At 38.5% G+C, this 14,465-nt stretch overlaps 1 protein-coding gene across 1 annotated transcript in view; it reads right to left on the reverse strand.

The window, feature by feature from the left end:
• Positions 1-3,799: 3,799 nt before the first annotated feature.
• The window catches only part of LOC105022272 (mucin-5B), a 32,601-nt gene continuing 21,935 nt past the window's right edge, over positions 3,800-14,465 (reverse strand). The window contains exons 19-30 of the mRNA XM_034287377.1: positions 13,846-13,946; positions 13,571-13,722; positions 13,354-13,492; positions 11,987-12,097; positions 7,927-8,106; positions 7,555-7,794; positions 7,318-7,474; positions 7,091-7,219; positions 5,430-5,580; positions 5,276-5,319; positions 5,115-5,181; positions 3,800-3,929 (exon numbers count right to left, since the gene is read on the reverse strand). Coding sequence (XP_034143268.1) covers positions 3,800-3,929; positions 5,115-5,181; positions 5,276-5,319; positions 5,430-5,580; positions 7,091-7,219; positions 7,318-7,474; positions 7,555-7,794; positions 7,927-8,106; positions 11,987-12,097; positions 13,354-13,492; positions 13,571-13,722; positions 13,846-13,946 — 1,601 coding nt within the window. The remainder of the gene's footprint in view (positions 3,930-5,114; positions 5,182-5,275; positions 5,320-5,429; positions 5,581-7,090; positions 7,220-7,317; positions 7,475-7,554; positions 7,795-7,926; positions 8,107-11,986; positions 12,098-13,353; positions 13,493-13,570; positions 13,723-13,845; positions 13,947-14,465) is intronic.

Below are 14,465 nucleotides of genomic sequence, written 5' to 3' on the forward strand. Positions count from 1 at the left end.
TGTAGTAGGGGTGGTTTCAGTTGTTGTAGGGGTGATTGGAGTTGTAGTAGGGGTGGTTTGAGTTGTAGTAGTGGTGGTTTGAGTTGTAGTAGGGGTGTGAGTTGTTGTTTTAGTTGTACCTGGAGCTGTTGATGTTGAAGTAGAGCTTGGTTTGTGGGTAATGGTATTAGGACCTGTTGTTGTTATGGTGGTTGAAGTCGGTGTTGTGCATACAAATTCACAACATTTAACTCTAATCTCGTAGTCAAAGCAGGTTTGTTGAAGACCTTGCTCATTATTGTTACAAATCAGCCCAATGGATGAATCACATGTCACATCCTGGCCCAGCTGTGATATCGTAAGACTAGGATATTGTTTTGACCTGCATTCAACTGCCTCTGGCGTTGAGCAAATGTGATAACCAGCAGCAATTATATTCTTTATGGATTCATCATCTCCACCTTCAGGGCCAGAGGTTGGCTGACCAAGGTTGATCCAATCTGACCACACACATTGTTGACCTCCACTGCATTTGGTTGTTGTAGGAACAGTGGTTTGAGTTGTAGTAGGTTTGGTTTGAGTTGTAGTGGGGATGGTTTGAGTTGTAGTAGGTTTGGTTTGAGTTGTAGTAGGGATGGTTTCAGTTGTAGTAGGGGTGGTTTGAGTTGTAGTAGGGGTGGTTTGAGTTGTAGTAGGGATGGTTTCAGTTGTAGTAGGGGTGGTTTGAGTTGTAGTAGGGGTGGTTTCAGTTGTAGTAGGGGTGTGAGTTGTTGTTTTAGTTGTACCTGGAGCTGTTGATGTTGAAGTAGAGCTTGGTTTGTGGGTAATGGTATTAGGACCTGTTGTTGTTATGGTGGTTGAAGTCGGTGTTGTGCATACAAATTCACAACATTTAACTCTAATCTCGTAGTCAAAGCAGGTTTGTTGAAGACCTTGCTCATTATTGTTACAAATCAGCCCAATGGATGAATCACATGTCACATCCTGGCCCAGCTGTGATATCGTAAGACTAGGAAATTGTTTTGACCTGCATTCAACTGCCTCTGGCGTTGAGCAAATGTGATAACCAGCAGCAATTATATTCTTTATGGATTCATCATCTCCACCTTCAGGGCCAGAGGTTGGCTGACCAAGGTTGATCCAATCTGACCACACACATTGTTGACCTCCACTGCATTTGGTTGTTGTAGGAACAGTGGTTTTAGTTGTAGTAGGTTTGGTTTGAGTTGTAGTGGGGATGGTTTGAGTTGTAGTAGGTTTGGTTTGAGTTGTAGTAGGGATGGTTTCAGTTGTAGTAGGGGTGGTTTGAGTTGTAGTAGGGGTGGTTTCAGTTGTTGTAGGGGTGATTGGAGTTGTAGTAGGGGTGGTTTGAGTTGTAGTAGGGGTGGTTTGAGTTGTAGTAGGGGTGTGAGTTGTTGTTTTAGTTGTACCTGGAGCTGTTGATGTTGAAGTAGAGCTTGGTTTGTGGGTAATGGTATTAGGACCTGTTGTTGTTATGGTGGTTGAAGTCGGTGTTGTGCATACAAATTCACAACATTTAACTCTAATCTCGTAGTCAAAGCAGGTTGGTTGAAGACCTTGCTCATTATTGTTACAAATCAGCCCAATGGATGAATCACATATCACATCCTGGCCCAGCTGTGATATCGTAAGACTAGGATATTGTTTTGACCTGCATTCAACTGCCTCTGGCGTTGAGCAAATGGGATAACCAGCAGCAATTATATTCTTTATGGATTCATCATCTCCACCTTCAGGGCCAGAGGTTGGCTGACCAAGGTTGATCCAATCTGACCACACACATTGTTGACCTCCACTGCATTTGGTTGTTGTAGGAACAGTGGTTTGAGTTGTAGTAGGTTTGGTTTGAGTTGTAGTGGGGATGGTTTGAGTTGTAGTAGGTTTGGTTTGAGTTGTAGTAGGGATGGTTTCAGTTGTAGTAGGGGTGGTTTGAGTTGTAGTAGGGGTGGTTTCAGTTGTTGTAGGGGTGATTGGAGTTGTAGTAGGGGTGGTTTGAGTTGTAGTAGGGGTGGTTTGAGTTGTAGTAGGGGTGGTTTGAGTTGTAGTAGGGGTGTGAGTTGTTGTTTTAGTTGTACCTGGAGCTGTTGATGTTGAAGTAGAGCTTGGTTTGTGGGTAATGGTATTAGGACCTGTTGTTGTTATGGTGGTTGAAGTCGGTGTTGTGCATACAAATTCACAACATTTAACTCTAATCTCGTAGTCAAAGCAGGTTTGTTGAAGACCTTGCTCATTATTGTTACAAATCAGCCCAATGGATGAATCACATGTCACATCCTGGCCCAGCTGTGATATCGTAAGACTAGGAAATTGTTTTGACCTGCATTCAACTGCCTCTGGCGTTGAGCAAATGTGATAACCAGCAGCAATTATATTCTTTATGGATTCATCATCTCCACCTTCAGGGCCAGAGGTTGGCTGACCAAGGTTGATCCAATCTGACCACACACATTGTTGACCTCCACTGCATTTGGTTGTTGAAGGAACAGTGGTTTGAGTTGTAGTAGGTTTGGTTTGAGTTGTAGTGGGGATGGTTTGAGTTGTAGTAGGTGTGGTTTGAGTTGTATTGGGGATCGTTTGAGTTGTAGTAGGTGTGGTTTGAGTTGTAGTAGGGGTGGTTTCAGTTGTTGTAGGGGTGGTTTCAGTTGTAGTAGGAGCAGTCGATGTTGACAGTGTAGTAGATTTTGTAGGAGTGGTAGGAGTCATAGTAGTGTTGAGAGGCTGAGTTGTGGTTGGAGTTGTGGTGACTGTTCTTGGATGACTTGTAGTTACTGTGGATGTTGACATTTGTTTAGTTGTGGCAGATGATGTAGTTCGAGTTACTGGTGTTGTTGTGTGACACTCTGCATGCTCACAGCACTTCAACTTGATTTCATAATCAAGGCATATTGGAGGAATGCCTTGATTTTTGTTCTGGCATATTAGTCCAACTTTAGTATTACATTCTACATTCTGTCCTAATTCAGACAATGGGACCCCTGGATATTCTACTCCTTGACACATAACTTCCACTGGATTTTCACAAGTTTTATATCCAGACTCAATGATCCTTTTAATTGATTCATTATCTCCACCCGAAGGGCCAAATTGAGGATAGTCCACATTAAACCATTGTGACCAGCTGCAAACTGTGCAGTTCTGTGGCTTTGTAGTCATGGTGGTTTTTGACATGGTGGTTTGAGTTGTAGTGGGGGTGGTTTGAGTTGTAGTAGGGGTGGTTTGAGTTGTAGTAGGGGTGGTTTGAGTTGTAGTAGGGGTGTGAGTTGTTGTTTTAGTTGTACCTGGAGCTGTTGATGTTGAAGTAGAGCTTGGTTTGTGGGTAGTGGTTTTAGGACCTATTGTTGTTATGGTGGTTGAAGTCGGTGTTGTGCATACAAATTCACAACATTTAACTCTAATCTCGTAGTCAAAGCAGGTTTGTTGAAGACCTTGCTCATTATTGTTACAAATCAGCCCAATGGATGAATCACATGTCACATCCTGGCCTAGCTGTGATATCGTAAGACTAGGATATTGTTTTGACCTGCATTCAACTGCCTCTGGCGTTGAGCAAATGTGATAACCAGCAGCAATTATATTCTTTATGGATTCATCATCTCCACCTTCAGGGCCAGAGGTTGGCTGACCAAGGTTGATCCAATCTGACCACACACATTGTTGACCTCCACTGCATTTGGTTGTTGTAGGAACAGTGGTTTGAGTTGTAGTTGGTTTGGTTTGAGTTGTAGTGGGGATTGTTTGAGTTGTAGTAGGTTTGGTTTGAGTTGTAGTAGGGGTGGTTTCAGTTGTTGTAGGGGTGGTTTCAGTTGTAGTAGGAGCAGTTGACGTTGACAGTGTAGTAGATTTTGTAGGAGTGGTAGGAGTCATAGTAGTGTTGAGAGGCTGAGTTGTGGTTGGAGTTGTGGTGACTGTTGTTGGATGACTTGTAGTTACTGTGGATGTTGACATTTGTTTAGTTGTGGCAGTTGATGTAGTTCGAGTTACTGGTGTTGTTGTGTGACACTCTGCATGCTCACAGCACTTCAACTTGATTTCATAATCAAGGCATATTGGAGGAATGCCTTGATTTTTGTTCTGGCATATTAGTCCAACTTTAGTATTACATTCTACATTCTGTCCTAATTCAGACAATGGGACCCCTGGATATTCTACTCCTTGACACACAACGTCCACTGGATCTTCACAAGTTTTATATCCAGACTCAATGATCCTTTTAATTGATTCATTATCTCCACCCGAAGGGCCAAATTGAGGATAGTCCACATTAAACCATTGTGACCAGCTGCAAACTGTGCAGTTCTGTGGCTTTGTAGTCATGGTGGTTTTTGGAATAGTGGGGGTGGTTGATGTAGTTATTGTTGTTACTGGAAATGGTGTTCTTTTGGTTTGTGTAGTGGTTGGAAGTTTAGTTGGGCAACCATTTTCATCACAGCATAGGATTCGAATTTGGTAGTTGAAGCATAGTGGGAATGGCCCTGACTGGTCTTCATTTCTGCAAGTAAGTCCTTCTACTAGATTACAATGCACTACTTGGCCCACTTGGCTCATGCTAACATTTGGGTACTTCTCAGCTCTACATTGAATCATGGTAGGCTTTTCACATATATCGTATCCCTCTGCTCTTATTTTGTTGTATGTTTCATTGTCTCCTCCAGGAGTTCCAAATGTAGGGAAGCTTATATCAAACCATTGAGACCATACACATGGCTGTCCACAAGAAGTTGTATAGGATGTTTGATCCTCAGTTGTTGCTGTTGGCTTTGTCTCAGTTGAAGTTGTAATTGGCTCTGTAGACACAAGGATTGCAATTAAAGTGGTTTTTGTTCAGTCTAATACAAACAACTGTTTTTAAATGTAAGGGCAACTGGGGAAGTTGCATAGTTATGTTTTTGACAGAGTTGATTTAGTTCTCACAAGTCATACAACTAATTTACAGTCATCATTCAAGTTGCAGACACAGGTACCTACCAGTTGATGTTGTTACTGGTGTTGAGAAAATAAAGACAGATGTTGTCACTGTAGAGGAGGGTGAAGAGGTTCTAGCAGTTGAACAATAGTAAATGTTCCTATGAATGGTTCCATTTTCTCCACAACTGGCTGTAAAACAATTTTCATGCCCATCTGTGGTGTCGTAAATGGTTTGTCCGTAGGTGTATTTGGTCCCATTGTAGGTGCAAGTGCAAGCTGCATGGATAGTTATATATAAATATACAAATAACATTAAGAACTGTAACGTTGAATAAATATAAAACAATTTTGGGAAAGGATTCATTCATACCTTCTACATCATATTTGCAGTCCACTGTCTCGGAATTACAGTAACTTCGGGAAAATAGAGATTTACAATTCTGCTTAATTCTTCATTTTTCATATAAACAAATGTGTACTGTTCACAATTCTAACCCAAACTACATGTATTAGTAAATGCATACCATGTCTGGCAGTTTTCTTTGACAGGCACTTTTTCTCCATTATTGTAGTGTATTCCATCACTGTCATAGCAGCCGCACTGCTCGATCTTCACACACTTCATTGTGTCTTCATCAAAGAAGGGCTGATCAGGAGGACACTTTGGATAGCAACCTAATAAAGAAAAATATTAAATATTTTTAACATGTGACTTATATTTAAACAGTAATTTTATTTAATAAATATTTCAAGCTAGAGATCAACTTCATACCATAGTATTACCTTTGTAAGTACAGTATAAGTACAACACAATCCACACAAGCATTTCTTTATCAAGCTGAGCAATGCCATATTCTTGCTGACTTTTCATTATCAAGCTGAGCTATGCCATATGCTTGCTGACTTTTCATTATCAACCTGATCTATGCCATATGCTTGCTGACTTTTCATTATCAAGCTGATCTATGCCATATGCTTGCTGACTTTTCATTATCAAGCTAAACTATGCCATATGCTTGCTGACTTTTCATTATCAAGCTGAGCTATGCCATATGCTTGCTGACTTTTCATTATCAAGCTGAGCTATGCCATATGATTGCTGACTTTTCATTATGCATAATTTAGTTCAAGATGTAGCCTGCATTTGTTTCACACTGTCAATATCAGTCAGGTAATGTTGACAGTAATCTAACATTAAAGGACAATGCTAGTCTTCACTACTGCTAATCATCTTGGTTGGAGCCAAAGTAATCCAAATCTATTGGAATCTTTCAAATCCAAAATAGCCTTTTGAACTAATTTGTTAGAATTAACATTTCAAAACTTCCATTGTCGGAGGTAGTACAGAGGTGCATCTTAAAATAAATGCGTGTGGACAACAACAAAGATTCAGTGGCTATTTGGGGAATTTTGACTCTGCAGGCAGTTTTTGGCACCTATAGAAAACCTAAATACGACCCGAACATGCTGCCAGAGAATTAGCAGAATATCCATGTATGTAGTCAGCATATTACACCAGAAGAACACAAGAGAGATATGGAGACCAAGCTGACTGTTAGCGATTTATCAAGGCAACAATGTTTTTTAAAGCCAAATTGTATTAAAAAAAAATTGAATGTCCATGTCTGCAAAACATTAGCTGACCAGTGAGGTCAAGGAGGTCAACTTTACTCTTGTTGTAGTTAAAAAAAAATACATGTGATCACCTGCAAAAACCTTAATCAGGTTAAGAATTTTACAAAATGGTATTGACAGCTTTTTTTCACAGTATGACGTTAGAAAGATGATTTGGAGTTGTTTTGGGGTCTTGAGTTTTCCTTTAAACAAACACTACCAATTTTAAGAAAATTAAGTTATACTTTATTTTGAAAAGTCCCAATTTCTGTAGATTTTCTGTAGGTAATGCTATGAACAATATTTTAACAAACTATCTGTTGATAAGCAAATACTAGCTATTTTTAGTGTTAGGTTTACAATAATGTTTAGGGTAGGTTTTAAAGTTTATGTTCAGGATTATGTTAAAGTTTAAGATTAGGGTGAGGGTTATGGTTAGTAGATAGTTAAATCTTTAATGATAATCAGTATATAATCTGTAGAGCATCTACAGACACTTTTGGGACTCTCAAAAATGAAGTGTTACCAATTGTTATTCCCAAAACAGATCTTAAATGAATGTTAAATGTACCTTCAAGAGGTGGTATCTGAGTGGAACAGTTCCCGGAGCGGTTTCTGCAGGTCTTCATACAATCAGTTCCACATGGCTTGTAGTGCCATTCACATTCTCCAGGGGGGTTGTAGTAATCACAGAACAGTGCTGCATGTGTTGGATAAAATAATTCAATATTATCTTCATTTCATTTGGAACGGATTGAGCCAATGTAATGTGAGCACTTAACTTAATTGAACACTCACGACATATTTCTGGTTTTCTCCAGGCTATGCAGGCTCCAGCCTCATTGCAAGCCATTGCATAAGCTGCCACGGCGGTACAGAAGCACTCACAGTCTCCACCACTATCACAACCACATGAGTCTCTCACACAAGCATCGTAGTAAGGAGAGGGATCCACCTTATTGAAAAGCTGAAGTTAATCGAAATGATCTCATGAAATTCTGAAACATTCAGTTATCAACTAAAGTCTAAACGTACTTTAGAATGGCAGGCTGTGAAAACGTCACTCTGGATGATGCTGCACTGCCTTTGTGACCAAGACTGCCTGTAAGGGTTAGCAGTACAGGGGTTCCTTTCACTTTTAGCATCGGGGCAACTTGCAGAGACTTTCCAGCTATTTCCAAAGTCTAGAGGATTGACAACAACTTCCTGGTTCCTTGAAGTGAAGTCATTTTTTGCATTGCCATCATAGTTGCCACACAGACCACAGACATTTCCCTAATTGAGAACATAACATTATGATTAAGTTTAATGATAACATTTTTCATTCAACAGACATTTGAATTTCAGATGAATACCAGAAACACATTTTAATCTATCATTGATCATTAAATAAAAGTTCACAATTACCTTAAACTGTGGACTAAGCTTGATGAACATGCTTGTTTTCCTGTCCCACATGAGAATCAAACCACTTTGGGCTTCTATTACAAGGTAGATGCCCATTGTGTAAATCTGGTAAGGTACCTCCTCCCCTCTATTTCTCTCAATGACCTGGTACTTCCCCTCTGTCAGGATTAATTCGTTGTTCTGATAGATGAAAAAGAAAAATATATAGTAAGAGTCATAATCATGTAATTTCTCTATTTACTATGTTATAATAGATGCTATAATGATAAATAATCTGTAATGGAATGTTTTGAATAGCATTTTCTTAGAACAACAGTTGAAAATGCTCCCATTGTTTCGGTTGGCCTCCTGACTCTTTTCAGTGCTCTTCAAATTTGAACTTCAGAATCAACTATAAACCAAAAGTAGATGTATTTTGCCCTTCATAGGTACTGGGACAGTAAAGTCAAAAAGGCTATTTTTGCTGTACACTCATATAAATATTGGATTGTATATCAATACAAGATATATCTGTGCAAAATATATATCTTTTACTAATTAAGAATAATAGCATAGTCCGAGCATAGTTCCAACCCCCATTTTACATGAGCATAAGTATTGGGATATTTGGCTCACAGGTGTTTCAAATAGACCAGGTGTTTCTTGTTGCATTGATTGTTCACACACAAAAGGGCTCTGAATGTGTAGGATGAGTTCTATACTTTGCTTTTGCCTTTGTAGTCAGCATTTGGTGTCAGTTTGCAAAATCCATAATGAATACAAGGAAGTTGTCTTTAAAAGAAAAGCAAGCGATCTGGAGGCTAAAAGAAAAGAGGAACTCAATTATAACCATAGCACAAAAGTTGAGCGTAGCCAAATCAAACAATATATATTATGTCCTGAAAAATAGGGCTAACCCTAACCCAGCAATTGGCAATGATAAAGTCGACCAAGGAAACCAACAGAAGTCGATAACAGAAAAATTACCAGAATTGTTTTGGAACAGAGCTTTATAGACAGATGGAATAAAAGTGAACCTTTATCAAAGTGATAAGCAAAAGTGTGGAGAACAAAAGGACCTGCAGATTATTCAAAGCGGATCACCTGAAAACTGTGATGCGTGATGGAGGTCATATCATTGCATGGGGATGCATGTGTCTTATGCAACAGGCTCACTCATCTTTATTGATGATAAAACAAGTAATGACAACAGCAGAATTAATTCAGACGTGTAGAGATGAATCTTGGCTACCAATCTACAAGAAATTGCCAACAAACTCATTGGGCAACAACGCAACAGGACAACTACCTAAAACCCACTGACAATGCAACCAAGGAGTTCATCAGGGACAAATGTGGAATTTAGACTAAGACAATTTACTGATTTAAATCTGAATAATTTCACTTCCTGAAGAGGAGACTGAAGTTAGAAAAAACCCATAACAAGCAGCTCAAAATGACTACAGTAAAGGCTTAGCAAAACATCTCAAAGGATATGAGTTTGGTGATGTCAGTAGGTCGCAAACTCACTGCTGTTATTGAATGCAAGAGATTTTCGACTAAATACTTGCTTTTATACATCTTAAATTTGCTTTAAGTTGAATAGTTCCGATACTTGCTCGGTGGGATGAAACTGTTAGATTCTGTCCATTTGTGATCCATGAACAAAATGAATGCAACCGGAAGTCAGGGGAGAGCCTTTATTCAGTATGAGGTTTACGATGATAACCTTTTCTGATGATACATCACGTCACTGACTGGACACAGACAACTGAGTGTGTGAGTACCAGCAACATGTTCAAGAAGGATTTCAACCACAACCACATGGGTCACATCTGTTCCAAATCTTCCTGACCACTCACATGGCAGAACAATGCCAGGGTCAGATCACTTGGCTTCACATTCCATTTCCAGATGAATCATCGACAGCAAGATGAGAGGAGAATCATGAAGGACTCCACATACTACAGGACAGAGTACCACAGGCCAGTTGACTGGAAAGGTCACATGTTCCCATCACAGTGGAAGACACTGTTGTGGTGTTAATCTTGAAATAGTGAAGTGGTGGGAACTCACTGTTCCATTACACACCTAAACTGACTTGTTAGGACAACCAGGCAATTTGCTGGGTCCACATCACACCGACTGCAATAACTGATATTGGAACTTTACATCCCTGATGCAAGACAGAGAAGACTGAAGACTAGAACTACAGGACATTTGATGAGAATCTAGGGTCATTCCTAACAATCAATAATTTTCCTAAAGTGACTGGTATTTTGATCTCTTATGTATGTATGTTCATTCCTCACAAAGCAGGTGGAGGACTACATATGATCACTATTCAAACATTGGTGGAGGACTACATATGATCACTATTCAACACTTGTCTTTTTGTGAAGTTGCTTCATAGTCATGATTACATCAGCTATCCTGATATGTTTATTAGTGCCATATTCCTTTTCAAAGGTAGAAATTGTCAGTAGTACATTCATTGGAGTTGAGTGTTCAGGATACGTTCAGGATATATTGGGTTGTTGGTATGATGTTGATGCATGACTCATGATATGGACAAGGGGGGACTTTGATTGTTTTATTTGGAATGAATTCGGCATTTCATTAATATGACATGTTAGGTCTGTTTCTGTTGGACACAGGTTAGACTGATAGTAGCTTGAGACTTGATGTGTTCGGTAAAGATCGATCACAATGGTCACCACTATTGCAATGCCATACAGTGCTATGTGTCAGGGCAAGCTGTGTCCATTGCATCTTATTTTCATTTCATTTAAGGAATAATAAAGCCTCATAGGCCAAATAGTCCTTTTTATTATTTTTCTTTATTGATTTTTACAGAAGTGTTTGGACCTTTTCAGTTCATTACGAATTGGACTGTACTTTTATTTAGCTATTTTTATCAACATGTAATGATTAAGTGTTACATGATTGAAGGGGGGACTGATAGATATTGAGCATGAAAGTAATTGAATTAAGCTTGACACAATGTATGAGTGTCCTCCATAAAGAGAAAGTTAGTACTTTCATACATTGTGTCAAGCTTAATTCTATTACTTTCATGCTCAATATCTATCAAAGCTGTGGTGGGTTGAAACTCAGACAGTGCTGTAATTCTTAGTTGGTAAAACATACAGCTCTGAAAAAAATGAAGAGACCACTCCACCTTTTTCTATCCTTTCCAAAAAAGTCGAAAAGGAAGGTTTTGAGTGAGGAATAGAAGGGTTAAAATTAAGAGACCACTGCACCTTTTTCTTTCCAAAAACTTCGAAAAGGAAGGTTTTGAGTGAGGAACAGGAGGGTTAAAATTAAGAGACCACTGAAAATTTAACACTTCTGTTCCTCACTCGAAACTTTCCTTTTCAACTTTTTTGGAAAGGAGAGAAAAAGGTGCAGTGGTCTCATATTTTTTTCCGGAGCTTTATGTGTTGAATGTGATATGCTTCAATATGCTTCAAATTCATATTTTAATCATATTTTTTCAAATGGGTGAAAGATGTTTTGATCCAGGGTGGTGATTATGGTTGATCATGTGGTGAAATTTAACAAATATCGAAAGCACAGGTGACGCGTGCCCTTCAGGAAAAAATGTGTCCACTACTAGTACTACAAATGGGATAATTCAACCTGGTCTCATGGGAATTTGTACCTTAGTATACAGAAATATTTGACACATTTTGTATAATGTTTTACATTAGTGTATATTACAATACACAAATGTGTGATATGTTATGAATGCAACAAAAAAAGTATGATATTATACACATCTTTTAAAGTTCAGGATAAGGTGAGGCATAACAATACTGGAGATAAGGAAAGAAGAAAACACATCTATGGATTCAATTTTGCAACCAATGGTGTGGTGTGGTGTGGGGGCTTTGCCCATCCACCATTCCTCATCACAATGCACATCTTTACTCTGCATGCGCTCACCACTGCCCCTAGTGCCCAATCTCCTCATTATGAGCGCATCAGTAAAGTGTTAAATTTGAAATCTCTAGTATATACAGTATATTAGTATAAATAAATAGTAGTTGGTCAGTGATTGTATGTGCAAGGTAGTTACCCCCAGGAAGATCTTGATTGCCTTGGAGCAGGTGGTTCCTGTTGTTCCACAAGGGACGTTCTCAGTGATGACTCTGAAGCTGCCATTGGTATTGTTGTTACCACAGTAGTCCTGGTTAAGATACAATTTCAGACATATTTTACAACAGCCAACACATTATTTTGTGCACATTCTGCGAGTCACTCAAATGATGCATTGTGTGAATAACTGTCTAAGCCATGTTCAAAAATAAACTGTTTACTACTGGTAATTCTAGGATGCAAGATAGGATGTTTGTATCCTCTGTGTAATCTGCCTACCTAAGGCAATTAATACATTTTATCACCTCTGTAAAAAGCATTTCCCATTGCTTCTAGCCTAGCTGCTTCTACAAATGTTGCGGTCTGATTTTCCATCGTTTAATTAATTATTTCAATTCTAAATAACAATCTCCGTAATATAGGCTCATATGGTACAACAAGACAAGACTTCTGGGATTTCTGCAAAATCATGCATCGGTACAGAGTTTATGGACATATGAATTACAAATAACAGGCAAAACTAAACTAAATACAGCAGATGTGTGTACTGACACTTCAGTTTGCACATTTGATTGCATTAAGCTGTGCATTTGGGTTAGAAAGACAAGGAGGAAGACCTTGCATTGAATGATCTAGTCATAAGTGATTGACATAAAAAAGAACATCCTTATTTTGATTGCAATAATTTCCCTTACATGGTCCAGCATTTATGTTACAGGTTTTAGTATGAATCTGCTTGCTTGAGGAGCCAAATGTAACATCACAGACAACGCTACCATTGTCAACAGTGCCTGGTGTGTTTTGTGCATCTGTTATATTTAGATTTGTGCACATACAGAAATGTAACATCTGTGGGGTGATCTGAAGAGCTGTGCATAGGAGATTTCCTTGCAATCTGACAGATTTGGAGCGCTTTTGCAAAGAAGAGTGGGCAAATATTGCCACTTTAAGATGTGCCATGCTAATAGACTCATACCCAAAAATACTAAGTGCTGTAATAAAATTAAAAGGTGGTTCAAAAAGTATTAGTTTAAGGGTGTGGACACTTATGCAACCAGGTTATTGTAAGGTTTTTATTTCTCATTTTTCCCCCTCAAAGATTTCAGTTTGTTTTTCAATTGAATTGTTCACATTATAGGTAACATTAAAAGTGGAAAAAGTTCTGACATAATTTATATTTGTCTCATTCTTTTACATCACAAAAACCTAGCATTTTAACAGGGGTGTGCAGATTTTTACATGAAATTCATCTGTTACATTAATTTGTTGACTCCTTGGAATCATCTACAAAATGGGTCAACATTTCTACCAGTATATAGTGAATTTAACTCAGCCTTCAAAACATACCTCTGTAAGAATGTATTCACAGTCTCCTTCAAAAGTGTATCGTTTCTCATCAAAAGTAATGTAGTGTCCTTCTCCATAAATGGCACAAGTTCCATGGCACAGATTTGTTGTGCACTGCCATCTTCTGTCTTTACAAGTACTGTAAGTGACAACAAAGGTATATCAGACATTGAATTCATAATTAGTTTACCCCTCAACTAAGGCAAGCTGAACTCACCAGGTATTGCAGTCAACCTTTATGCTGTCTCCGCGTTGGTAAACAGCACCATTGTGAGAACAAGGACAAAGATCTGGCTGGATGCAACCTCCTTTTCCATCAGATACCAGACCAGAAGGACACATACAGCCTGATATACATTCTGTGCTGATCTGTAAAGAGAAAATTGTTTTAATCTCAACATCCTTTGTGCAGTAGAGGAATAAAACTATATATAGTGGACAAGTTTTCCTTTTTTGATTACAACTTCATCTATGATAGAATTTGTGACTCACACAGGCCATATCCAGAATATTGCAGCTCTTCTGACACTCTAATCCTCTCACTCCCGGGCTCGCTTTTGAGCAGTTGAAGAAAACCATTGGGGCAACACATGCTGTTGCAGTGGGAAATAAGTAAATTAATTTATCAGGATGTTGTAAATATTTCATGTGTTGCTGGCATCAAATTGAAAGAGGGCATATTTTTTCAAGAAACAATAACAATAATTTCTCAGTTTCAAAATATGATGTGTTGACACCTCACAGATTATTGTTTGTATGTTAGCTACCGTGCCAGTGCGCTTATTTTCAAAGTCTCAAAAGAAAATAACTTACAGTAAAACATTTGAATCATTCGCTTTGTTTATTTTTATTTCTTGCCTTTTTTTTAAGCACTCGTTATATTCGCACCATCACAATTTGGCATGGAAGTAGCCAGAAATTGTAAGGTCAGATAAGAGATTTGCATCACAGAAATTTTGTTTACCAGATACAAATATTGAAAGAGAGGGTAAATTCTCTGTGCAAGTTGTATCAATTCTGGACACAGACATTCTGCTGGATAGTTAGAACATTAGTTAGCAAGCTAACATTCTTTTGCAAGAGATAAAATGATTGTATGCTGTTATAAATGT

This window comes from Esox lucius, chromosome 2 (genome assembly GCF_011004845.1).
Source record: "Esox lucius isolate fEsoLuc1 chromosome 2, fEsoLuc1.pri, whole genome shotgun sequence".
Taxonomy (NCBI): Eukaryota; Metazoa; Chordata; class Actinopteri; order Esociformes; family Esocidae; genus Esox; species Esox lucius.